Genomic DNA, 25,501 nt, shown 5'->3' with positions numbered 1-25,501 from the left:
AGCAGCTACATAACATGTAAGTGTATGTACACTGTTTTATTGTTTATATATGTGTATGTATGTGATACTATGTGTATATATGTGTATGTATGTGATTATGTGTATATATATATATATATATATATGTTTATGTGTATGTATGTGTTTTTATGTATATATGTGTATGGATGTGTTTATGTGTATGTATGTATTATTGTATATACAGTATGTATCAGTGTGTATATATGTGTATGTGTTAATGAGTATATATGTGTTAATGTGTGTATACTGTGTATGTATACAGGATTTGTTAGTGTGTATGTTATATATAATTTATACGTTAGCTACATATATATTTTATATATGTGTGTGCGTGTTTAACAGACACGTGTATATGTAAGTATATATATATATACTATATATAACTATATATATATATATATATATATATATATATATATAAAATCCAGGTTAGGGTGGCATTCCCATGTATATATATAATGTCCTGGTGCCTTCCATAGGTGCCTCTCAGGCCCACAAATGCAGATCGAAGACGCCGGCACTCAGTTCAATAAAATGTCACAGGAGCAGGAATAATAGCCAACGTTTCGATATTTAATATATCGTCATCAGGGTATAAAACAATACATGCCAAATAACTCACCTTATATCCCCACCTCGTGTGCTCACCCATGGCTGCCGGACCGGAGGGGGATGCTATCAGATGATGTCACTGCAGCGACCACACATCACGTGCACCGGAGGCTCGAAACACGTAAGCTACGCAATCCAGGTCCACCCACCCCATCTTATGCTGCCATAGAAACAAGTGTACACAATAAACATAAATAAATCTGAAATATACATACAAAAAAAGGAAAAAAAAAACATGACAAAGACTCATGAAACTTAAACACCTCAAAATAATACAAATACTATATAACGAATCTACACAAATAACAACAGGTAAGTAGCCTATTAATCAAAATAGATTCAGTAAACACATAACCCGGACAGACGTCATTTGACAGTGAGACTTGATCTGAACTAATAGGATCATAACATATTCATAATTGTGACACATTAAAGGCTTATATCTAATATCAAAAAGAAGAAATATTAGCATTTACAGCACAGGGATAAATATCCTAAGGTAAAGAGTACGACTGGTAAAGGCAAATTATTTACTAGAACTTTAAAGCTATAAGAAGCAATGAAGCCCTAGATTCTCATTAAGCCCTTTAGGGGAATGTGTACCCAATTGTTGAATCCAGCGCGATTCACACTGCAATAGTTTGAGTGAGCGATTACCACCTCTAATGGAGGCAGGAATATGATCAATGATGATATAACGTAATGCGGATATATTGTGACCAGCCTGAGTGAAATGTCTCGCTACAGGCTGGTCACTAGTACCGGCTGTAATTGCTTCCCTGATAGCTGAGCGATGCAGGGCCATCCGGTCCCGTAAATTACGGTCCGTTCTTCCCCACATAGCTCAGCGCACAGGGACGTGATGAGATAAATGATAAACTTGCTGGTACAGTTAAGTCTATATCGTATCATATATCTCTTGCCACTATACGGGTGACAAAATGAGTCACCAGTCGTCAAATAGCGACATGTCAAACAGCTTAGACACTTGAAACAACCTTTCCGTTGACTCAAGAAATGTTCAGGTTCCACTGTGTTAAACTTAGAAATATCGGTATGACTGAATATTATTGCCACGACCATAACAAGGCATGATGGTGGTATCACTTAATTTTAGTTCATCATCATTTTGTATGATAGGCCATAATTTTTTTGTAATATAGCGCATATCATTGCTCCTCACATTATAATGATTGACCCAATGAAAACGCTGATTCCCAGCAGCCCTGTCCCTGGTACACAATAACTTAGCCCTAGGTATCACCAGTGCTCGCTCTTAAGCCTTATATAATATCTGTCTATCATATCCTCTAGAGATAAATTTATCAAGTTGAACGTCAATATGCATAACCACATCCTCCGCATCACTGCAAATTCGCCTAGCTCGGATGAATTGGGAATATGGTAGCTCATACTTTGGCGGCCTAGGGTGAAAACTGCTGGCATGCAATAATGAGTTTCTATCAGTGGGTTTACTATACAGTGTTGTAATAATCCCCTCTTTTTGACTGATAGACACATCAAGAAAATGTACTTTCTTACAATCCATAGTGTACGTAAATTTTACAGGAGTGCATGTTGTGTTGTGTTCATCCATAAGTGCCATGAAACTTTCTTTTGATCCTGACCAAATAAGAAATAAATCATCTATATACCTGGTGAAGAGGATAATAGACTTCGCAACTTCCTCTCTAGAAAAGAAGACTTAGTTGTCAATCTGAAACATATATGCGTTGGCGTACGATGGGGCCACATTCGACCCCATCGCACACCCGCTAAGCTGTAAATATAGTTTCCTATCATAGAGAAAGAAGTTATGAGTGAGGATCATACCAAGAAGTTCCAGCAATAGATCTATATCAGGGCCCTAATACAAAGGATTAGCAGTGACTAGTCTACGTACAGCTTCAATACCCTCACCATTGGGTATGATGGTATATAAATTCGTCACATCAATGCTACATAATCAGCAATTCAGAGGAATCATTCCTAATGCTTCTATTTTATTAACATATGTGGTGGTATCCAATAGATGATTATGATGGCCAGTAATGCGAGGTTGTAACAACGAATCAAGGTACACAGAGGTGAATTGGAAAAGCGACCCACGGGCCGCAATAATATGGTGGCCCGGAGGGTTGTCCAAACACTTGTTGGGGAGGGTATACAATACAAGAGTCACAGGATGTTTGGGAACCAAAGCAACACAAAGTTCCTGGGAAATAAGGCCCCTGTCAGCCGCAGACTGTAAACAGGTCACCAATTCTTTACTAAAAGTCTTAGTGGGATCTGCATCCAATAGTTTGTAGACTGTGTTGTCGCTTAATTGACATTCGATTTCAGCCTTATAATTGGTCAGGTCTTGTATGACAATCGATCTGCCTTTATCAGTGGGCATATTATAATGTCAGTGTAGGTTGAATTGTCTTTTAAGGCTTGAAATTCAAGAGCATTAAGATTATTCTGTATAGGGATTATCTTCTTGAGGTTTTTGTTGACTTCTTTTTCTAACATATAGTTAAAAGTCTTAATGGAAGAATTGTTAGAGTAAGGTTCAAAGGAGGATCTGCCCAAAAGTCTTTTTAGCTGAGGGGGAATATCAGAAGAAGAGGGAATGGGTGCTGGTGTAGATTTGTTAAAATGTTCACGTAGCTTTAATTTCCCCTGTAATTTAAAGCATTCCACCTCCCACTATAAACCATTGAAATGGGTAGTGGGAACAAATGATAATCCCCTTGATAAAACTTTAAATTCGGGTTCCGTTAGTGGATGTGCAGAGAGGTTGAATACTAACATCTCCTTTGGAGAGGTGGTCGTCCCGCTCTTCTTCTGCCACAACCACTGGCCCCCCCGCCTTGTGTGGTTTCTCCTAGCTCGAGTCCCGATCCTCGGGTGCACATTCCTAAAGGTACTTGTGTCAATGGCAAACGACCACTAGTGTCAGCAGAATCTGAGTCACTAGTTGTAACACCCTCATGTACAGAATCGGAATCAGGAGCAAAGCGTCGATTAGACCTTCTAAATGGTTTCCCTCGATCACTGTGGCCACCATGAATCCACTGGTAAACTCTGTTTTGGTCATAATCGTTAATGACCTTATTGAGTTTATTTTTCTTGAATTGGATCAGGTCTTGTTTATATACTGTATGGCCATTTGGACATTCAATTTCTCCATCCAATTAGTGCCACTATCAGACTCCAATATGTCTTTATGTGAGGTTTCAAAAACAGATATTTTTTCTTTCATGCAATTAAGCTCCCGTCCTGCTTCCTCTATGACGAGAAGCATAAAATCATAACAGCACTTGTTAAGCACGGCTATCCACCGCTTGCAGAAAGATAAGTTATGCCATCCTATCGTAGGGAAATTTTTCAGCCTAAATCCTCTAGGAATGCGCTTGTCCTTATAATAATCACTTAGTGTAATCTCGTGATACAAATAATCCGTCTCCCTTTGTTTCAACTTCAACAATCTTTGTACAGCTGTTTAACAGATTTGCTACTACCGTTGTTGAAGCCGGATAATTGGCTGAGACAGGATCTGTTTAAAATTAGATCTGCGTGACGCCATTTTGCGAATGACAATGAGACGCCATTTTGCAACTGGCCACCCAGCACCATTTTAGTGAAACTCGCCATTATAAGTACATACGGCGATGTTATTATTTAGCATCGTGCGATTCCCACGCAATAGAAAGAAGTTAAAATTCCTCACCATGTAAATACAGTCACCAAAACATATAAAATGATTATTCCTGCATAACACGTACCATAATGTACTCCACAAAACACACAGTCGCACAGTGCTAACTAGCGTCTTTTCCTTATTCCCCAATACTTACACACTGCACACTTACATAAAAGGTTCCCTAGTATTAAAGTGTAATATTCAAGGTTTATTCAGTAATTATTAATGTTGTGAAATAAAGATTATTTGATATCTAAGGTTTAGTACATGGTAAGCAGATCGTGTTTGGTGCTGTAATGATCCACTGTGTCTCAACAGATTTCCGGTACCATCGGTGAGAAGATCGGAACATGCGTCTGCAAACTATGGACTATAGAGAGTTAAAACATTAAAATGTACTCTGTAATGTTAGCAGCTTAGATTAGCATGCAGTGGGAAAAAGGACACAAAGGGCGGTTGGAGGCTGTTTGTGTCTATTTGAATTGACTTATGAACTATCCTGTAATAAAAGCACCTTTAAGAAGAACCAATGGAATCATGTCAAACTTGCCTATTGTATTGCCTATCCCTGCAAGAGTATATATGTGCGCTCTCTGACCCCAATCTTGAGTCTTCTTGCTGTGCTGTTGACGGAGTTTTCTAATGCTGATGCCGGTATCTGGGCCCAGAGCGCGTGCGTATATAACAACTGTACCTTGGGTCTGTATGATTTATTTGTGCTAATTGTATTTAGATCGCAGCGTGTAACCATCTGTTTTTTATATTGAATAATATCTTTTTGTGCTTTGGAACCACATTCAAAGTCTGAAAGCATTTATGTCTTGTGCGACACATTACGCTGAATAGCGACAATTTTAGAAGGTATAGGAAGGAATATTGTTTAGAATGTATAGGCAGGAATCGATTGTTAGAAGGTATAGATTGGTAGGAATCAATATTTGGGGGCTCGCAGAGTTTATCACGCTACCGGTCACTAGGTAACACTCGGTAGCGATCTCTCAGCAAAAGGGTGGAGGCGCCTAGCAGGAGAACGCATTGTGCCTTCGAAATCTGCTATCACTTTGTTGCTGAGAGTCCGCTACCTGTTATTGTGGCTTTAGGAGCGCTGATTGAGAATCCAGGGACAAGGGAGGAAAAAGTTTGTTTTCCTTCATCGATAGTTTTTTTTGTGTTAAAAAGGGGAAGTCGCATTATTGTGTATGCGACCAGTCACACTATAGCATAAAAATCATAATACGTGTTGTGTAGTAGTCGCATTATTGTGTATGCGACTAGTCGCACAATAGCGTATACGTATTTCCGGTATTACTGCCACGTGTTTTAAACAAAGCCGTTGAGAGTGCACCGTGATATTGATAGATAAGCATTGTTGTTAATCTTGATCAGTGTTGCCATAGTCTGGGAGAACGTGTATTTTTCTGCGCAGGAAAAGAGTGTGTAACAGTGAGTATTTGTTGGTAGGGGTAACTTGTTCCCTAGTTAAGGGTATCGTAGGACCCTTAAGTGCTAGGCAACTGATGTCGGCCTAGTAGCTCGGTAGTAGATACCGTTCTAACACATAAGCAGGTGTATCTGTTGTTTTTGTTGTAGGTTCGGCTCCCAGTGTGATTACAGTATTCAGTTATCAGTTAGGGTTATTTGAGCATTGTAATTGAACCGCACAGTTTAGGCTAAATTGTGATTGTGAACTGGGTAGAGGGTGGACGAAATCACTGAAAAGGGTAAGTGTTATTGGAATACCTACATGCTAGCAGTTGAAACGTAGTCAAAAAGGGATTAGGTGCGTGGAAGCAGCCTGGTTATTCTTCCATAGGTGTGTGGGTGCATCCTGTTAATATCGTCCGCAGGTAAGTGAAAGTATCTTGACTGTCTTTCACCAGTTTAAATCTCTATTGAAAAGCTTAGGGTAGAGATGTTAGATGATGTGCTGCTGTTGGGAGCGCCACTTGGATCGGCACGGCATATTATGCATACTAAGTACGGTGCTTATGCAATTAGGTACTGTGATGTATGGTTTAAAACGACGATGAGAAGTGTTAGGCCTTTTCCCAGAATTGGCAGGTTTGATAAGGAGGTATTGAACAATGTCCGAGATAGCATCTGTATGGTGCGCTCTCGAATGAAAAAGGTAAAATATAACGAGTGTTTAAAATTATGGCAGCGTGATGTGGATACGTGGCTTAAAGGTGTGCACGCAACACAAACTAGCGTCGCGAGCACGTTACCGGAGAGCACACCCGCAGCGCTAAACTGCGGTGCATGCGCACAGCGAGATAGCACGCACGTGCAGCAAGGTAGCATTGTGGAAGGAATTGCCAGTGGTTCACGCGCACCACCGCTGCCCTATGCCGATGGGGGTGCAGGTACAGTTGTTGAAAAAAAACATAAAAATGCAACAAGTAACTTGTACCCTCTCTTAAGTAACCATAAGGAAAATGTTTATGATGCGGATGATGAACCTGTTGTTATATCTGCCATTTCCCATGCTGTACACATGTTAGATGCTCCACCACAACAAGCACAAGAGGTGCCGTCATCTTCATCAGTGATAGTACAGGAAGTGTTAACATTCACTGCACCTGTAGAGGAAGTTGTTAACCCTATACGTAGCAGTAACAGACTAAACCCCCAGCCAGGTAACAAGGTCAAAAGTAGCAGTGCGGCCGGTCTGCATCCCATCCGAACAATAACTGTTCCGAATGGGAATGCGGATGCGAACGGTGTAGTGCCCACAAGGGAGGTAGCAATGCATTGTCCTTGGACAAGAGCGGAGCTAAACTCCATAATGAATGATTTCCCCGATCCTAAAAAGGAATTAGCCAAATGCCAAAGATTTTTGCAAACTTTGGGTAGTGCTCACGAGCCAACCAACAAAGATTGGCGAGTGGTGTTAAGGGCTTGTCTTCCACGCAATACCGACGTGACAAAGCTTATCACGGATTGTGTATTGGATGGAGATGTTCCCTTAACAGACGAAATTAACCAAGGTAACATTTCCCGCATTATAACTCAATTGGGTGTATATCTTCCAGTAGTAGTTAACTGGAGCAAAATTTTCACCATAAAACAAAAAGAGAGTGAATCTGCAGAGGATTATTGTAACCGAGCTCTGCAGGCTATCACCCAGAACACTGGGTTAGAGGATATTAAAGATAGCACTCATCACAGGGGAATGATCGTCACTGTACTTATGGATGGTCTAAAAGAAAGCCTAAAGACCCGAGTTCAGACCTCACAACCTGGCTGGAGGGGAGTCACTGTAGACACCCTCATAGAGTCCGCTATTGAACATGATAAGAACATCTGTAAAAAGACAGAGACCCAGAGCGAAAAACTAATGGCCGTTAGTATTCAAGCTCTAGAAGGAATGACTATAACATCACAGCCAACAGACACACATGCACCTGCACAGCTGCACGTCCTCACCAATCCTGCACCACCTCAAACACAACCTTACCCCACTTATCACACACAGCCTCAAATCCCATACTATCCACAACCAACATATTTTCCTCAATATCCTTACCCACACCCACCATCTTTCCCTTCCGCTCAACCCACACAGCAATCCATTCACCCACCCCACTCACGATGGTGCTTCAACTGCAACCAAGTGGGACACATAAGTAGGAGCTGTAAGGTGAAGAGGGTAGGACCCCCTAACCAGGGAATACCTGTATATCCCCATATGGGATATACACAGAGTACAGGAAACCCACAACAGTCACCAGCTCCAATTGTGGCCGTAAATGCTCTATTGGAGAGTGTGAATCAACGCTAGGGGTCAGGTCATACCTGTAGTCTACAGATAGTCAGGTTAACGGGAAGTACTAGGGAGGAACCGGTAATGATGGTTGATGTAGCTGGTACTAAATATCCTTTTCTTGTAGACACAGGGGTGACCAGGTCAGTGATAAAATCTCCCGCTAACTTACAGGTAACCAGCGAGACAGTACCAACAATGGGTGTAACAGGTAAAGTGCAACACTATCCTTTAACAAAATCCACAGAGGTCACTATCGGGCCATTGCACACCAGGCATTCTTTCCTCCTGGCAGCAGCGGCTCCTACTAACCTACTGGGAAGGTATTTGTTATGTAAGATGGGATGTGTCATATATTGTACCCCTGATGGTGTATTTCTAGATATCCCAGAGAGAGTTGCACACGAGGTAAGGGATATGTTGGACACTCCCCAAAGGATAATGTATCACTCTACTGGTTCAGATAAAAATCTATCTCAGGTAGATCAAATGTTATCCCAAATCCCAGATTTGCTTTGGACCAAGGATGGACAGGACACTGGATTAATGGCAAACGTAAGTCCCATAATGGTAAATCTAAAAAGTGGTAGGCAAGCTCCTAAAATTCCCCAGTACCCATTAAAACAGGAGGTAGAATTAGGGGTTTATCCCATAATTGAGCGATTGTTACAGCAGGGAATTTTAGTTCGTACAGCAAGTGTAGCCAACAGTCCCATCTTTCCTGTAAAGAAGAGTGGTGGGAGGGGTTATAGGCTGGTACAAGACCTTAGAGGGGTTAATAAGGTGGTAGAGAGCCAATTTCCCGTAGCGCCAAATCCAGCTGTCATTCTTATGCAGATCCCACCCAATGCAACCCATTTCACTGTCATTGACCTCTGTTCTGAATTCTTCTCTGTACCTCTTCATCCTGACTGTCAGTACCTATTTGCCTTTACATACAGGGGTGTACAATACACATGGACACGATTGCCCCAGGGTTTCATAGACAGCCCCAGTATCTTCTCCCAGGCCTTACACGACTGTTTACAATCTTTTCAACCTGCCAATGGATCTGTTCTAATACAATATGTGGACGATTTATTGTTATGTTCTGATTCATTTATGTCATGTTTAAATGATACTAAACTTTTGTTGCTTCATGCCTAACTCAGGGGTTACGACATCTCACTAACGACAGAATCCAGGCCATACAGAACATGACACTGCCGCAGAACCAACAGCAAATTCGTACCTTCTTGGGAATGTGTGGATACTGCAGAATGTGGATCCCAGGTTTTTCTATTTTGGCCTTGCCATTACAGGACTTAGGGCTGTATTCAGAGGCGGCCGTACGGTCTACAGCCGCCTCAATGTTTGTCTAGTGTGCATGCGCATGAGGGAGCCGACTCCTTCGTGCGCATGTGTGAGACCCGCTACGACCGACAGCGCTGGTCGTAGCGGGTCTCTTTCCAAAGGGGGCGAGCTGTCGATGTTGATTGACAGCTCGCCCTGTTTGGAAGGCAGGCCGGGGGGGGGGGGTAGCCCAAATGGAGGCGTTCCCATGGGAACGCCTACCGTTTCGGGGAGGCCCCACTGACATCACTAGTGATGTCAGTGGAGAGCTTCCGGCTCTGACAGAGCCAGAAGCTCTCCAGGGCTTACGACAAGTGAGACCCTACCCTAGGGTCTCGTCGTAAGCCCCGATGGTCGCGATGGTCTCTGACCATCGCGACCATCACCCGAGCGGTCGTTAGAGCTGTGGGTGTTAACCCACAGCCTAACGACCGAAACAGAGGAGGGCGGTCAAGATGCAAGTGGCCGCCCAGTTTCTGAGCGACCGCTTGCATCCTCTGACCGCCTCTGAGTGAGTCCCTTAGTCTCTTCCTCAAAGCCCGATCGTGTCATACACACTGAGGAATCAGAGCAGGCTTTCCTTAATCTTAAGGATAGTCTGACAACAGCACCTGCATTGGGAATACCTGATTATGAAAAACTTTTTAATTTGTATTGTACGGAAGCCGATGGTTGTGCAGCAGGTGTCCTCACACAAAAATATGGTGATGCCAGTTGGCCCGTAGCATACTACAGTGCACAATTGGACACTGTGGCAAGATCACTCCCAATGTGTTTAAGAAGTGTAGCAGCAACTGCTCTATTGGTCAGTAAGAGTGAGGATGTGGTACTAGGCCATGATATGATTGTCTATACTCCCCATGCTGTATCTGCTTTGCTAAACTCTGCCCAAACCAGACATGTCTCCTCAGCTAGGTTCACAAAATGGGAACTAGCCTTAATAGCACCTGCAAACATCACCATCAAAAGGTGCAGTACGTTAAACCCAGCTACGTATTTACTATATGTGCAACATGATGCACAAAGGGTGGAGAGAGGTGAGCCGCTGGCAACAGGTGAGTTTTGCAGGTATATTGATGCATATGATTGTATGGAATATCTGAATCAAACTTTTACTGCAAGACCTGACATACGGGATACACCTTTAGAAAATTTAGATGTTACATTTTACACGGATGGGAGTTGTCATAGACAAACTGACACTGGAGAATTATGTACAGGTTATGCTGTGGTAAACGACGAAGACATCATAGAAGCCGAACCTTTAGGACCACCACACTCGGTCCAAGTGGCGGAACTGGTGGCACTAAAGAGAGCACGTGAATTAGCGGAAGGTAAATCTGCTAATATCTACACTGACTCTAGGTACGCCTTCGGGGTAGTACACGATTTTGGTTCCTTATGGTGTCTGAGAAAATTTATGACAGCAGCTGGCACACCAATTGCACATTCCAAATATATAAAAGGACTATTAACAGCAATCCAATTGCCAAAGGCGGTGGCAGTGATTAAGTGTAAAGCCCATACATGTGAGGATGATCCGGTGTCACTGGGCAACAACAGAGCAGACGAAGCTGCAAAATGGGCAGCAGGGTTAAAAATTAATGTACCCACGGAACAAATTATGTCTTTCCAAACAATTGATATGTTGAAATTAATTGATATGCAAAATTTGTGTTCTACCCAGGAAAATTCAGTCTGGAGGTCCAAGGGATGTGGGCAAGAGTCCTCTGGACTCTGGAGGGACGGACAAGGTAAGCCAGTAGCTCCCAAGGCATATTACCCCAGCCTGGCTGAGGCAGCGCACGGTCTGACTCATTTGGGAAAGCAAGGTATATGCAAATTGGTGATAGCATACTGGTGCGCACCAGGTTTTTCTTCTCAAGTGGAAAAGAGAGTAATGTCCTGTCTGACCTGCTTGAGGAAAAACATTGGGAAAACGATCCCTACTGAACCCTCCCACATTCCACCGACTGACGGACCTTTCCAGGTAATAGAAATTGATTTAATCCAATTACCACCCTGCAGGAATCTCAAGTATGTAGTAGTGTGCACTGATGTGTTTTCCAATTGGCTTGAGGCATACCCAGCTGCCACTAATACTGTTGCGTTCACTGCCAAGAAAATTGTTCAGGAGTTTGTGTGCAGATACGGTATCCCTAAAATTATCGAAAGTGATAGGGGTACTCATTTCACAGGTGTTTTTCAAAATATGTGTAAACTGATGGGTATTAATAGTCGACTTCACACCTCCTACCGACCGCAAGTAAAATCATGGCAGAGACTGGACTAGGATGGCCATTGGTCCTACATACAGTAGCATAAGGACCACTCCTAGACCCCCTCTAAATCTGTCCCCCTTTGAAATACTGTTTGGTAGACAACCTCATTTGATTATAAGTCCTCAGGAAGACTTGAAGGGTAACAACAAGGTAACTGTAACGTATCTTATATCAATGAGTAAACAGTTAAAACAGCAACAGCAGAAACTTAAATTGTTGTCCCATGATATGCCTGAAACTAACTGTCAAGATGTTGAACCTGGAGAATATGTAATGATCAGAAATTTCTTGCGTTCAGGTTGTTTGACTGATCGTTGGGAGGGTCCGTATCAGGTGTTGCTGACAAGTACCACATCTTTGAAGGTGGCCAAGAGAGATACCTGGGTCCATTCCACTCACTGAAAGAGGGTCAACCAACCGGTGGAGAAAAAGGCGGAGACGAGGCTGATTACGTAGACCTGTTGATCGCGAGCTTGTTCCGGGAGGGTTGAAAGGTTGCAGTGAGATATCTGAGCTAAAGAAATTTGCAGGTCCTTGCTGCGGCAATGGACTGGTTTGCTGTTTTCATTTTTATATTCTCTTCTACAGTTTCCATCATCCTGGTTTGTTCGGGGATTTCTGGTTTCTGTGACGGGGGACCGATAGAGGAGATGGGAGCTGATGGCAGAATCGATGGAGTGGAGTCGAAAGGAGGAGTGCTATGCCAATCAGGGGAGTGTTTGACCAATCTTAGTACTGTAATTGTGAAGAGATCTGTTTTGTGTTACCTGGGAAGAGTAGTCCCAGAAGTTATGACCCTCACACATGTTGAAATGCTTGGTATTCATAAAAACACACCATCACCATATCTTCACACACAGTATGAACACAGAGGCAAAAGAAATATGATACCTGGTGATGTGCATAAAGCCACACAGCTAATTAGTGAGACAACTGGCTTTCAAGTTTTAGTAGCATTGGATCCCACCAGGATCGCTCGGGGTACACTAAATTTTAGATATATCCAAGATCTTGCTAAATTGATAGATAATATCACCGAGATGTATGATGACACCTTCAGGTATACAGGTAGGGAATTGCAAGCATACAAGAAAGAACTGGTGCAACACAGAATAGTCTTAAATTACTTAACAGCTGTCACTGGAGGGTATTGCGTAACTTTGGCCACCCAATTTGGAGTAAAGTGTTGCACTTACATTACCAACGATACAAGCGATCCCAAGGAGGTATTAGACCGGAAGATGGATGAAATCCTGCAGTTAAAATGGGAATTTCGGAAGAACCATAATGCTTCAGTGGCTGAAGTAGAGGAGAAGGTAGAGGAATGGGTTTCATGGTTGAACCCAGTGAAATGGTTCTCAGGTCTAGGAGAGTGGGTCCAGAAAATGATTGCAAGCATAGGTAAACTCCTGATCCTTATACTGGTTGTCATCATAGTAATTGGCATATGTGTCAGGTGTGTTCCTACTGTGTTGAAGTGTGTAAAATGTAAAGATAAGGTAAACCGGAAGAACAAAATTATGATGGTGGTCAGTAGTGACAATATGAATACTGAGGTAAATGTAGAACTGCATTACAACCCTGAACTAGGAAATACCATCGTATAATGTATTATATTTAGACATGCATAAAATGTATTATTAAAATGTTATTTTAAAACATCTCAAATAATGTAAGTCCCTATTCCCCCTCAGGCCTTCCTTTATAGGATAGGTGCATCCCCACATCTTTCCCATGATCTCCCAAGATCCGCGGTGTGCGTATAATGGTAGTTTTATGTCCCCTTCTAGAGACACATTATTGATGGATTAAGAACCACCTTGTGCCATCCCATAATAACATTAAATAGTATGTCAAAATGTAAGCCTAAATTAAATTGAAGACCAGTGTATGATAGCATGTTGTTTGCTATCAAAGGGTGGACTGTCGTAGTCAGATAATTGGCTGAGACAGGATCTGTTTAAAATTAAATCGGGGCGATGCCATCTTGCGAATGGCAATGAGACACCATTTTGCGACTGGCCGCCCAGCGCCATTTTAGTGAAACTCGCCACTATAAGTACATACGGCGATGCTATTATTTAGCGTCATGCAATTCCCATGCAATAGAAAGTTAAAAGTCCTCACCTCATAAATACAGTCGATAAAACATATACACTAATCATCCCTGCAAGACACGCACCATAGTATACTCCACAAAACACAGTCACACAACACTAACTAGCGTCTTTTCCCAATTCACTAATACTTACACACTGCACACTTACATGAAAGGTTCCCTAGTATTAAAGTGTAATATTCAAGGTTTATTCAGTGATTATTAATGTTGTGTAATAAAGATTATTTGACATCTAAGGCTTAGTACATGGTAAGCAGACCGTGTCTGGTGTTCTACTGATCCACTCTGTCTCCACAGATTCCCGGTACCATCGGTGAGACGATTGGAACATGCGTCTGCGAACTATGGACTATAGAGAGTTAAAACATTAAAATGTACTCTGTAATGTTAGCAGCTTAGATGTGCATGCAGCGGAAAAAAGGATACAAATGGCGGTTGGAGGCTGTTTGTGTCTATTTGAAATTGTCCAATAAATGATCCTGTAACCGAGACACCTTTAAGAAGAACCAATGGAATCATGCCAAACTTGCCTATTGTATTTCCAATCCCTGCAAGAGTATATATGTGCGTTCTCTGACCCCAGTCGGGACTCTTCTTGCTGTGCTGTTGACGGAGGTTTCTATTGTTGATGCCGGTATCTGGGACCAAAGCGCATGCATATATAACAACTGTACCTTGGGTCTGTATGATTTATTTGCGCTAATTGTCTTTAGATCACAGCATGTAACCATCTGTTTTTATGTTGAATAATAACTTTTTGTGCTTTGGAAACACATTCAAAGTTTGAAGGCATTTATTTACTGTGAGACTCATTACGCTAAATTGCAACAAATTTAGAAGGTATAGGCAGGATTTAGAAGGTATAGGTAGGATTGCTCTTAGAGGTTTAAATGAGGTATCGATAGAGGTAAATGGCACAAAGTCATATGGCAGCTGGACTTTTATAAAACTATAAAGCAATATAGAAATCTAGCATATACAGCATTTCTTTACATTTATAAAGTTATAGATATATTTAAGGCCAGTTGGTGATGGTGCTCTCACCAGGGGAGTATTTGTACAACTAGCGTGTGAGGTTCTGAATTTGTTGTGGACCCGGGGTGGTGAAGCAGAAGCAGACTTAAATGAAAAAGTGGAGTTTTTAATAAGTGACTTAGAAGACATGGGATTGGCAAATAAAAAGTCCAGGTATAGCACTAAAGTGCACTTGATAACTGTAGTGAGGGTTAATGGGAAATGTCCAGATAGTGACAGGCAGGAACAGTCCAGTAAACAAATATGGTGAGCTGTAACAGAGTGCAGGAATGATGAGCTGTAAAAAATGCAGGCCGTGGTAATGAAGTCCAGCTGGGAGTGAAGGGAGGGAAGGTGCAGGGAACAGCAGGTTCAGGTACTCAGGCATGTGAAAGGTATGTGGAGGGTGCGGGGTAAATCCAGCAGGTTGGAGCAGGCAAGGTTTAGGCTAGTAACGTAACAGACAGGCAGGCAGGTAAGGCACAGGTACTCTATCTCAGCCGCAGCTGAGAAACACGTTGCACTGGCAAAGGAAGGAAGGCTCTGGACCTTCCTAAATACTCAGTAACGTGCTGTGACTGGCTGGAATGAGCACATGACCTACCAGGATTGGACAGCCGGAATCACATGGCCGCAGGCAAGTTGGCAGCGCCCATGCCAACGGAACGGAAACACCGCCAGACCTCACCAGGCCTAGTGACAATGTGCCCGCACAGAACCACGCGCAGCCAATGCCCCACGCCAAACACCAGCACCGCTGCCAGAGACCCCCCGCCATAACGACCTCACAAGTAATACCCGGTGGCTACCATGCCGAGAAACCCTGGCCGTGACAGTACCCCCCCCTTATGGGTGGCCTCAGGACACTCACCAGGCTTCTCCGGATGGGCAGCATGGAACCTCTTGATGAGTGCAGGAGCATGGACATCTCCAGCATCGGTCCAACAACGTTCCTCTGGGCCGTAGCCCCTCCAGCCCAGTAGGTACTGCAAATGTCCTCTGCGGAGACAGGAATCCAAGACCTGGAAGACCTCAAACTCTATGCCCCTTTCAGTCTGGACATGGGGAGAAGCCAGGGGTTTCAACAGGGAGACACGAAAGGAATTGGGAATTTTCAGATAAGGGGGTAGTTGAAGGCGATAAGCCACGGGGTTAATGACTTCTATGATGTAGAAGGGCCCGATGAAATGTGGAGCAAATTTCATGGATGGCACTCAAAGTCATAGGTTCCGGGTGGACAACCAGACCTGGTCTCCAACTTGCATATGTGGTATTTTCCTACACTTCTTATCAGCTTGAAATTTGTAACGGGAGGACGCCTTCTCAAGGTCAGTACGAACTTGAGACCAGATTGAAGCAAATTCCTGTACAGTGTCTTCTACAGCTGGGACATCAAAGACGGGCAGGCTTTGAAATTCAGGGACCCAAGGATGAAGGCCGTAGACCACTTGGAATGGTGTTTGGTTCGTGGAAGAGTGGTAGGAGGCGTTATGAGCAAATTCAGCCCATGGCAGCAAGCAGAGCAATTGTCCTGGAAAGATGTCATAAAATTCCTCAGGAAGGTCTCAAGGTCTTGATTAACCCTCTCAGTGGAACCGTTGCTTTGTGGGTGATAAGCCGTAGAAAAATTTAGCTTAACTTACAATACAGAACATAAGGCTCTCCAAAATTTTGCTGTGAACTGAACACCACGGTCAGAGACTATCTCAGCTGGAAGACCATGGAGACGGAAAATATGTTGAACGAACAAGTGAGCCCGGTCAGGGGCAGAAGGCAATTTCTTTAGTGGTATGTAATGGACCATTTTAGAGAATCGGTCTACTACAACCCAGATGGTAGTGAACCCTTGAGAATTTGGCAGATCCATGACGAAGTCCATGGAGAGATGCGTCCATGGACGTGATGGAATAGGTAGTGGCAATAACTCACCATCCGGTGCCTGACGTGAAGATTTATGCTGGGCACACAAAGAACATAAAGAAATAAATCCCGACACGTCTGCTTTCATGGATGGCCACCAATAGCCTCTCTTTAAAAAATTCCAAGGTCTTCCGGGTACCTGAGTGACCTGCAAAGTGAGAGGAATGAGCCCAGGTGAGGAGCTGCTTCCTTAACTCCGGGGCCACAAAGAACTTCCCTGTAGGAGGCTGTAGCTGTAAGGTGGCGAAGACTCTTGACTCCAAAACGGGTATTTTGTTGATTCTCTGATTTGTCATCACAGCGAAAAAATCTGGACAAGGCATCTGCCTTTTGATTAAGGGTTCCAGACCGGAAGGTCAGGGTGAACTGGAACCGAGCAAAAAATATCGCCCATTGGGCCAAACGAGGACTCACGCACTGAAGATTCTTGAGGAAGAGAAAATTTCTATGATCCGTGAAGACAGTGAAGGGAAACTTGGCCCCTTCCAGCAGGTATCTCCATTCTTTTAATGCTAACTTTACTGCTAAAAGTTCTTGCTCACCAATGGCATAATTTCTCTCGGTAGGAGAAAACTTCTTGGAGAAGAACCCACAGGGTGAACTCGATTAACGTCATAACGCTGGGAAAGAACTGCACCCACGGCCTCTGAAGACGCATCCACCTCCACTAGAAATGGCCTATCCAAATCTGGTTGTCGTAAGACTGGAGCTGAAATAAACGCCTGTTTTAAAAGTTGGAAGGCAGTCTCTGCCTCAGGTGGCCATAGGGCAGGGTTAGCGTCTTTTCGGGTCAAATCGGTAATGGGAGCCAATAATTATGAAAATCCTTTAATAAAACGTCTATAGTAGTTGGCGAACCCAAGCAATCTCTGGACAGCATTCAAAGTTTGAGGACGGGACCAATTCAAAATCGCCTGCACCTTCTTGGGGTCCATTTCTAGACTGGAGCCAGAGATGACATAACCAAGGAATGGCACACTGGGAACCCCAAAGACACATTTCTCCAGTTTGCAGTAAAGGTGGTTCTTTCTCAGATGGGACAATACTTCCTTCACATGCTCATGATGTTTTGTTACAGAAGACGAAAAAATCAATATATCATCCAGGTAAACTACAACCGAGACGTACAACAAGTCCCGGAAAACCTCATTATCAAAGCCCTGAAACACGGCAGGGGCATTGCACAACCTAAAGGGCATTACAAGGTATTCAAAGTGTCCATCTCTAGTATTAAAGGCGGTCTTCCATTCATCGCCAGCAGGAATGCGGATGAGATTATAAGCCCCTCTCAGATCCAGCTTTGAGAATATGATGGAACCTTTAACTCTGTCAAACAATTCAGTGATCAGGGGAAGAGGATACCGATTCTTAATCCTTATATCATTGAGGCCCGGTAATCTATACAAGGTCTTAGGCCTACGTCTTTCTTGCCAACGAAAAAGCCGGCTCCAGCGGGAGAGGTGGAAGGTCGAATAAGTCCCTTTGCTAGGTTATCCTGGATGTACTCTGACATGGCTTGAGTCTCAGGCACGGATAGAGGATAGGTGAGACCACGGGGTGGGGCATCTGATCAGGCAGCAGCTTGATAGGACAGTCCCATTCTCTATGGGGAGGTTCGCCTGTTGCTCGGAAAAAACATCAGAGAACATCTAGTACTCCTCGGGTATAGCTGGAGACGGTAACAAAGCTGTCTTTTTTACAGGTCGTATTTTGGGAAGACAGGATTTCTGACAGTCAGTTCCCCATGAAACAATCTGCATTGAACACCAGTCTATCCTGGGATTATGTTGGAGTAACCAGGGTAGTCCTAAAATGATTTCTTGAGAAGCCTCTGGTATCACTAAGACTTTTAAAGACTCGGAGTGGAGTGCCCCAACACGAACTAATACTGGCTGAGTTTCCTTGGTGATCACTCCTTTAGCTAGAGGACGTCCATCTACAGAAGTCAGGGAAATTGCTTGCTTGAGAGATGAACAAAGAATCTGTAGTTTATCAACTAGGCTGGAAGTCATGAAGTTTCCGGCTGCTCCAGAGTCTAATAGAGCAGAGACGAAGACAGGGTTGGGCTTGAGATCCAAAGCTAAGGAAATCTTGAAATCTTTAGTGTTTGGGGATGGGCAAATAACTCCTAACTTGATGTCCCCAAGGTCAGTTAGGAATGGGCGTTTCCCGACTTGCGGGAGCAGGAGGCCACCAGGTGACCCGAATCTCCGCAGTACAGACAGAGGTTTTTTAGCATCCTTCTCTGACATTCCTCTTTGGAGAGATGGGTTTGGTTCACCTGCATGGGCTCCTCATCTATAGGAGGATGGGTAGGCAAGGGAGCGTAGGTCAATTTTGTTGCAGAGTGAGATCATATCATTTAAATTGGTAGGAAGCTCACAGGTAATCAGATCATCTTTTAATCGGTCGGACAGACCATGCCAAAAAGCTGAGGTGAGGGCCTCCTCATTCCACTTAAGTTCTGACGCCAAGATTTGAAACTGTACGCCATATTGCCTGACAGGACAGGTTCCTTGTCTCAGGGTCATGATGCTGGACGATGCTGACACTGTGCATTCAGGTTCATCGAAAATCCTCCTGAATGAAGATACAAAGTCTGTATAGTTATCCAGCAGCGAGTCTGAACGCTCCCAGAGTGGGGAGGCCCAATCCATAGCCGAGCCGGTCAGCAAGGACACGATGTATGCCACTTTGGTTTTAGCGGTGGGGAAGTTATCAGGCTGTAACGTAAAGTGTATATCACACTGATTTAAAAAGCCACGACAGAGCTTAGGATTGCCGTCAAATTTGCTTGGCATGGGTAGATGTAGATGAGGGGATACCCTGGTCCCTTTATTACCAGGCACAGGAGGAGGTGAAGTTGCTGTTACCCCAGCGGTGATTAACGAGGTTTGCAGATTATCTTGGCGTTTAGACATCTCCTGTAGGAACTGGGCCATTTGATGTTGCATAGCTTCCAGGTTTTCTAAACAACCAGCAATACAGCTAAATAAATCCACTCCAGACTCCTGTTCCGTGGCCGGATCCATGGGGCCAGTGCAAACTGTGAGGTTCTGAATTTGTTGTGGATCCGGGGTGGTGATAGGAGCAGACACAGAAGCAGACTTAAATGAAAAAGTGGAGTTTTTAATAAGTGACTTAGAAGACATGGGATTGGCAAATAAAATACTCAGAGCCGCGCTGTGACTGGCTGGAATGAGCACATGACCTACCAGGATTGGACAGCCGGAATCACATGGCCGCAGGCAAGATGGCGGCGCCCATGCCAACGGAACGGAAACACCACCAGACCTCACCAGGCCTAGTGACAATGTGCCTGCACAGAACCATGCGCAGCCAATGCCCCACGCCAAACACCAGCACCGCTGCCAGAGACCCCCCGCCATAACGACCTCACAGGTAATACCCGGTGGCTACCTGACGAGAAACCCTGGCTGTGAAATAGCGTGAATTAGTCATGAAAGAAGCAGAAAAGTGTCAGTCTTTCTTCCATTTGGCAGCAAATTATGTTGTTTAAGTTGAATTTTGTAGATATAAAGTGATCATAGAAGATATTGTAGAAACGTGCTGCAACCAGCAGAACCGTTCCTCAGTCTGCGCGCTCAGTTACAGCTGCAGAGAGCTTTCCAGAAGCTGCCTGCCCCTTACTAACCGACATCACACACTGGCCGCTCCCACAATGCCTTGCAGCTAATGGCAGGCGCAGACTATAGACACTGTGATACGATAGTAGTGTTTCTGAGGGATTTCTTTCCGGAAACTCACAGTTCTCACATATAAATTGATTACAGTCATAGGGGCCTATTAATTATTAAGGTAATAAGAAAGGTTTCTATTGCCCCTTATCACAGCCATAGAAAGTCTTTTCAACCCAAATTTACCATTAAAATAGCACACTGATTAATACTCAGCTCAATGAAATAGAATAAAAAAAAGAATGAAAGACATTTTTTTTTTTTTTAAATAGTATTTTAATGTCATTATTTAAGGAAAAATGCTGTATGTTTTCCTGTCCTGTTACCATTAATATAGTAATAAAGTAGCAGAAAAGCACAATACAAAAGGACGCCTAATGCAGGAGAGCGTGAGAAACACAAACTACACCACACATCTCATAAATAAGTCCTAGATTTATAGCTAAAGATATACACAATATTAATGTATTGCTATGTAGTATTAAAAGCCCTATTTATTATTATCATTAGCTTTATTTATGTGGCCCCACAAAGGTTCCACAGCACCTTACAAAGTACTTAAATAAATGAGCACACAATAAAAAGTTTTTAACAGTACAAAACAATGCACGACAATGACATGGTTTATAAACATTGCTGCATAACACCTAAATAAGCAGCAGGGCTTCAGCAACCAAGTGTTAAGTGCCATTTGGGGTGTCAGGAGTAAATGATAGTACAGGTTGAGTCTCTCATATCCAAATATTCCGAAATACGGAATATTTTAGCATGACTGAAATAGTAAAACCTTTGTTTTTTTGATGGTTCAATGTACACAAACTATGTTTAAAGCACACAATTATTAAAAATATTGAATAAAATTACCTTTAGGCTGTGTGTATAAGGTGTATATGAAACCTAAATGAATTTCATGTATGTACACAAACTTTGTTTGAGCCACAAAATTATTGAAAATATTGTATACAATTACCTGCAGGCTGTGTATAAGGTGTATATAAAACAAAAATGCATTTTGTGTTTAGATTTGGGTCCCATTCCCAAGATCTTTTATTATGGTATGCAGATATTCGAAAATACGGAATATTCCGATATCCAAAATGCCCCTGGTCCCAAGCATTTTGGATATGGGAGACTCAAGCTGTAAAAGGCAAGGAGAAGCACGTGAGGGAAGAGGGCCCTGATCGTGAGAGTTTACATTCTAAAGGGGAGGGGCAGACAGACAGGGGCGACAACCGTGGTGGATAGTGAAGGAGCATGAAGCACTGGGTTAGGATGAGAGCTGGAAAGCTTTGATGTAGATATAGTGCTGTTTTTCATCAGGAACTCAGGCCCTGATTCAGAGCCGGACGCCCTGACAGAGCGCTCGCTCTGAATCTGGGCAGGCCCTCTGTTCTTTTGAGCGGCCTCCTGGCCGCTCGCATAGCATTGGGTCAAAATATTGCTTGCATGGATTCAATATCTCAACAAGATTGTGACAAAAGATCAATATATACTATTTTAGTATGGTCATTTTCTAGGTCGCCAGCTAGTTTGGCCGCCACATAGCCATATCTCCCTGTGTCTCTCCAGCCATATCTCTCAATGTTCACTCCAACCGCTTGCCTCCTGTCTCTCCAGGATCATGCTATCGTCACTCAATCCTCATGCCCCCCTTTGTGTCTCCTCAGCCTCATGCCTGAGTCTCTCCAGCATCATGCCACCCAATCACTCAAGCCTCATATCACCCTTTGTGTCTCTCCAGGCTCATGCCAGCCACTCTTTTCATCCTCATGCCACCCCGTCTCTCCAAAGCCTCATACCGCCCACTGTCCCTCCAACCTCATGCCACCCGTGTTTCTCCAGAACCTTGTCATCCATCTCTCCATAGCCTTATGCTACCCATGTCTCTCCAGACTCATGCCATCCTGTGTATCTCCAGCCTCATGTCGCCTCCCTGTTTTTTCAGCCTTATGCTGCCCCTCTGTCTCTCTAGCTTCAAGCCCTGTGTCTTTACAGTCTCATACCACACTGTGTCTCACCAGCCACATTGTGTTGGCTACAGGGGCTGGGGAAGTGAGGCGGGCAGGCAGTGAACAGCTGGTAGACACTCTCCTAGCAGCATTACATAATATATTTTGATAGATATGATGCTTCTCTGTACACTACATCATCTGACTGTGGTTGCCATGGTGACTCTGAACAATTATAAATCATTACTAGTAATATTCTTCTAACCTGCCTCAGTGATGTACAGTATGTTGCAGTGACACCACGCTTGCCTACGTTGAGGCTTCTGAAAATCGGGTGGCGCTCCCGGCCACCTGGAAGAGTGTGCAAGTCTCCCGTTTGACCGACCCCTGCCCACAACCTCCTACCCCCACATCTAGTTTTAATTAGATTAATGTAATAATTGTACTTAAAATTATAGTGGGTAAATTGTAAAAGGGGTATGACCTAAGTGTCTCTGGAAACTGTCAAATCTGGAAATCTAGTGTACTGTATGCCTGAGCGAGAGTTGATATTAAACAAACTCCAACAGTGCAACAGAATTAGTCACAGGCAGCACAGGGGGCAGTTCTGTCTGCAAGAAGATCCAATCTCACTGCTGGCAGCACATCTCCAGCGGCAGACAGGTATCTTCAGTAGGAATTAGAAGTTTATACAGGCAGCAGAGCGGGCAGCCTTTGCTATAGGAAGTCCAAGCATCACTGCTGTCAGGAAAGGGTTGCTGCTAGATCCTACTCCTAGTTGGAGAAGGGACCTCACTGACGTCGCAACCACGTGACGATAGGAGCATGGTCTCTGCAGTCTGCACCGGTTTCATACAGGCAGCGCGGCGGGCAGCCCCCGGCGGGGTCCTTCTCTCCCCATGCCGCCGCCGCGCTCAGTGTTTGAATGAGTGAATTTAGAAGAAGCGGCAGCGACATGATCGTGGCCGGGGAAAGACAGGTAACAGCGGGCGGCCCAGGGTAGGGGGGCAACATCGGCATTACACCGTGCACCCACTCACACCACATACTGTCTACAGGAAGGCAGCCAGCAGCTTTCTAGCTCTTGCGGAACTACAGGTCCCTGCATTCTTTGGCTCGGCGCATCAACTGGGGATGGCAGGCTGCCTGAGCATGGAGTGTGTGGTGGGACAGCTGATAGTGTCACTCTACACCAGACAGGATGTTTGTGGGGAAGTCTATTGTGTGTAGATGTCACTTGTGTGCAGTGATACCAGGGGTAAGCAGCGTCCGGCAGTCGCCACACATCCAGTCCCAGCATGTTGTAACAGCAGCACTGTGTCCAATAAACCCAAAACAAAAGCCCTTAATGTGGTGGTACGAGGGTGGGAGTAATTTTAATGAAAACCACAAACTTTATTTACTGTTCATCTTATTAACATACCCAGTGCTTGAAGTGGGAATTTTGAAGTTGGGGTATGGAAATTTTAGTTGAACCCCTCCCAACACTTTAGGGATTTTGATATGATTCAGCCTCTGCTTTTATCTCAACCCTGTACCTCTCTCTACCTACTACTCTCCCACCCCTTGCACCTCTCACTGCCTACTACACTCTCCCACCCCTTGCACCTCTCACTGCCTACTACACTCTCCCACCCCTTGCACCTCTCACTGCCTACTACACTCTCCCACCCCTTGCACCTCTCACTGCCTACTACACTCTCCCACCCCTTGCACCTCTCACTGCCTACTACACTCTCCCACCCCTTGCACCTCTCACTGCCTAACACACTCTCCCACCCCTTGCACCTCTCACTGCCTAACACACTCTCCCACCCCTTGCACCTCTCACTGCCTAACACACTCGCCCACCGGATCGGTATGATTCACCGCTGGACGCATGTCCGGCAGTTGGAATCCCGACGCCAGCATCCCGGCAGCAGTGGAAATCGTGATTGATCTCAGATAAGTATTAGCTAATCTAATTTGCCCCCCCCCTAACCTTCCCTTAGTGGTGCCTAACCTGCCCTCCCCCCGTGTACCTAAACCTAACCCCCCCTTCCCTGCTGCCTAAACCTAACCTCCTGGGGGGGTGCCTAACCCTCCCCCCTCCTCCGTGGCTATCCACGCCCGGCGTCCCTTCGATCGGGATGCCGGGCTCCCAGCGTATGTCTAATGACAGGCGTCGGCATATCGACGCCTGTCTTTAGATCCTTGCCGGGATATGACAGTCGGGAAGCCGGCTGTTGGGATTAGGTCCGCCGGCTTCCCGACTGCATACCCTCACACTACTTGCTTTCCTCTCTGACCCCCTGTACCTCTCACTGCCTACTACACTCTCCCACCTCTTGCACCTCTCACTGCCTACTACACTCTTGCACCTCTCACTGCCTACTACACACTCCCACGCTTTGCACCGCTCACTGCCTACTACACACTCCCACGCTTTGCACCGCTCACTGCCTACTACACTCTCCCACCCCCTTGCACCGCTCACTGCCTACTACACTCTCCCACCCCCTTGCACCGCTCACTGCCTACTACACTCTCCCACCCCCTTGCACCGCTCACTGCCTACTACACTCTCCCACCCCCTTGCACCGCTCACTGCCTACTACACTCTCCCACCCCCTTGCACCGCTCACTGCCTACTACACTCTCCCACCCCCTTGCACCGCTCACTGCCTACTACACTCTCCCACCCCCTTGCACCGCTCACTGCCTACTACACTCTCCCACCCCCTTGCACCGCTCACTGCCTACTACACTCTCCCACCCCCTTGCACCGCTCACTGCCTACTACACTCTCCCACCCCCTTGCATCGCTCACTGCCTACTACACTCTCCCACCCCCTTGCATCGCTCACTGCCTACTACTCTCCCACCCCCTTGCACCTCTCACTGCCTACTACCCTCTCCCACCCCCTTGCACCTCTCACTGCCTACTACCCTCTTCCACCCCCTTGCACCTCTCACTGCCTACTACCCTCTCCCACCCCCTTGCACCTCTCACTGCCTACTACCCTCTTCCACCCCCTTGCACCTCTCACTGCCTACTACCCTCTCCCACCCCCTTGCACCTCTCACTGCCTACTACCCTCTCCCACCCCCTTGCACCTCTCAC

General features: G+C 44.8%; 1 protein-coding gene across 2 annotated transcripts in view; it reads left to right on the top strand.

Moving 5' to 3' along the window:
- The first annotated feature begins 23,156 nt into the window (after positions 1–23,156).
- Positions 23,157–25,501, top strand: part of NDC1 (NDC1 transmembrane nucleoporin) — a 43,382-nt gene continuing 41,037 nt past the window's right edge. Inside the window, exon 1 of one of the 2 annotated variants that reach the window (XM_088479308.1) lies at positions 23,157–23,377. In XM_088479308.1, coding sequence (XP_088335434.1) covers positions 23,324–23,377 — 54 coding nt within the window. In that variant the 5' untranslated portion in view covers positions 23,157–23,323. Of the gene's footprint in view, positions 23,378–23,448; positions 23,657–25,501 lie in introns of those variants that run through there. The other variant, XM_088479307.1, reaches the window with a different exon arrangement.

The sequence above is a fragment of the Taudactylus pleione genome, unplaced genomic scaffold (assembly GCF_031769625.1).
Source record: "Taudactylus pleione unplaced genomic scaffold, aTauple2 ptg000230l, whole genome shotgun sequence".
In the NCBI taxonomy this organism is placed as follows: Eukaryota; Metazoa; Chordata; class Amphibia; order Anura; family Myobatrachidae; genus Taudactylus; species Taudactylus pleione.
Note: the sequence above shows the minus strand (reverse complement) of the source record. Positions and strands in the feature narration are given on the sequence as shown.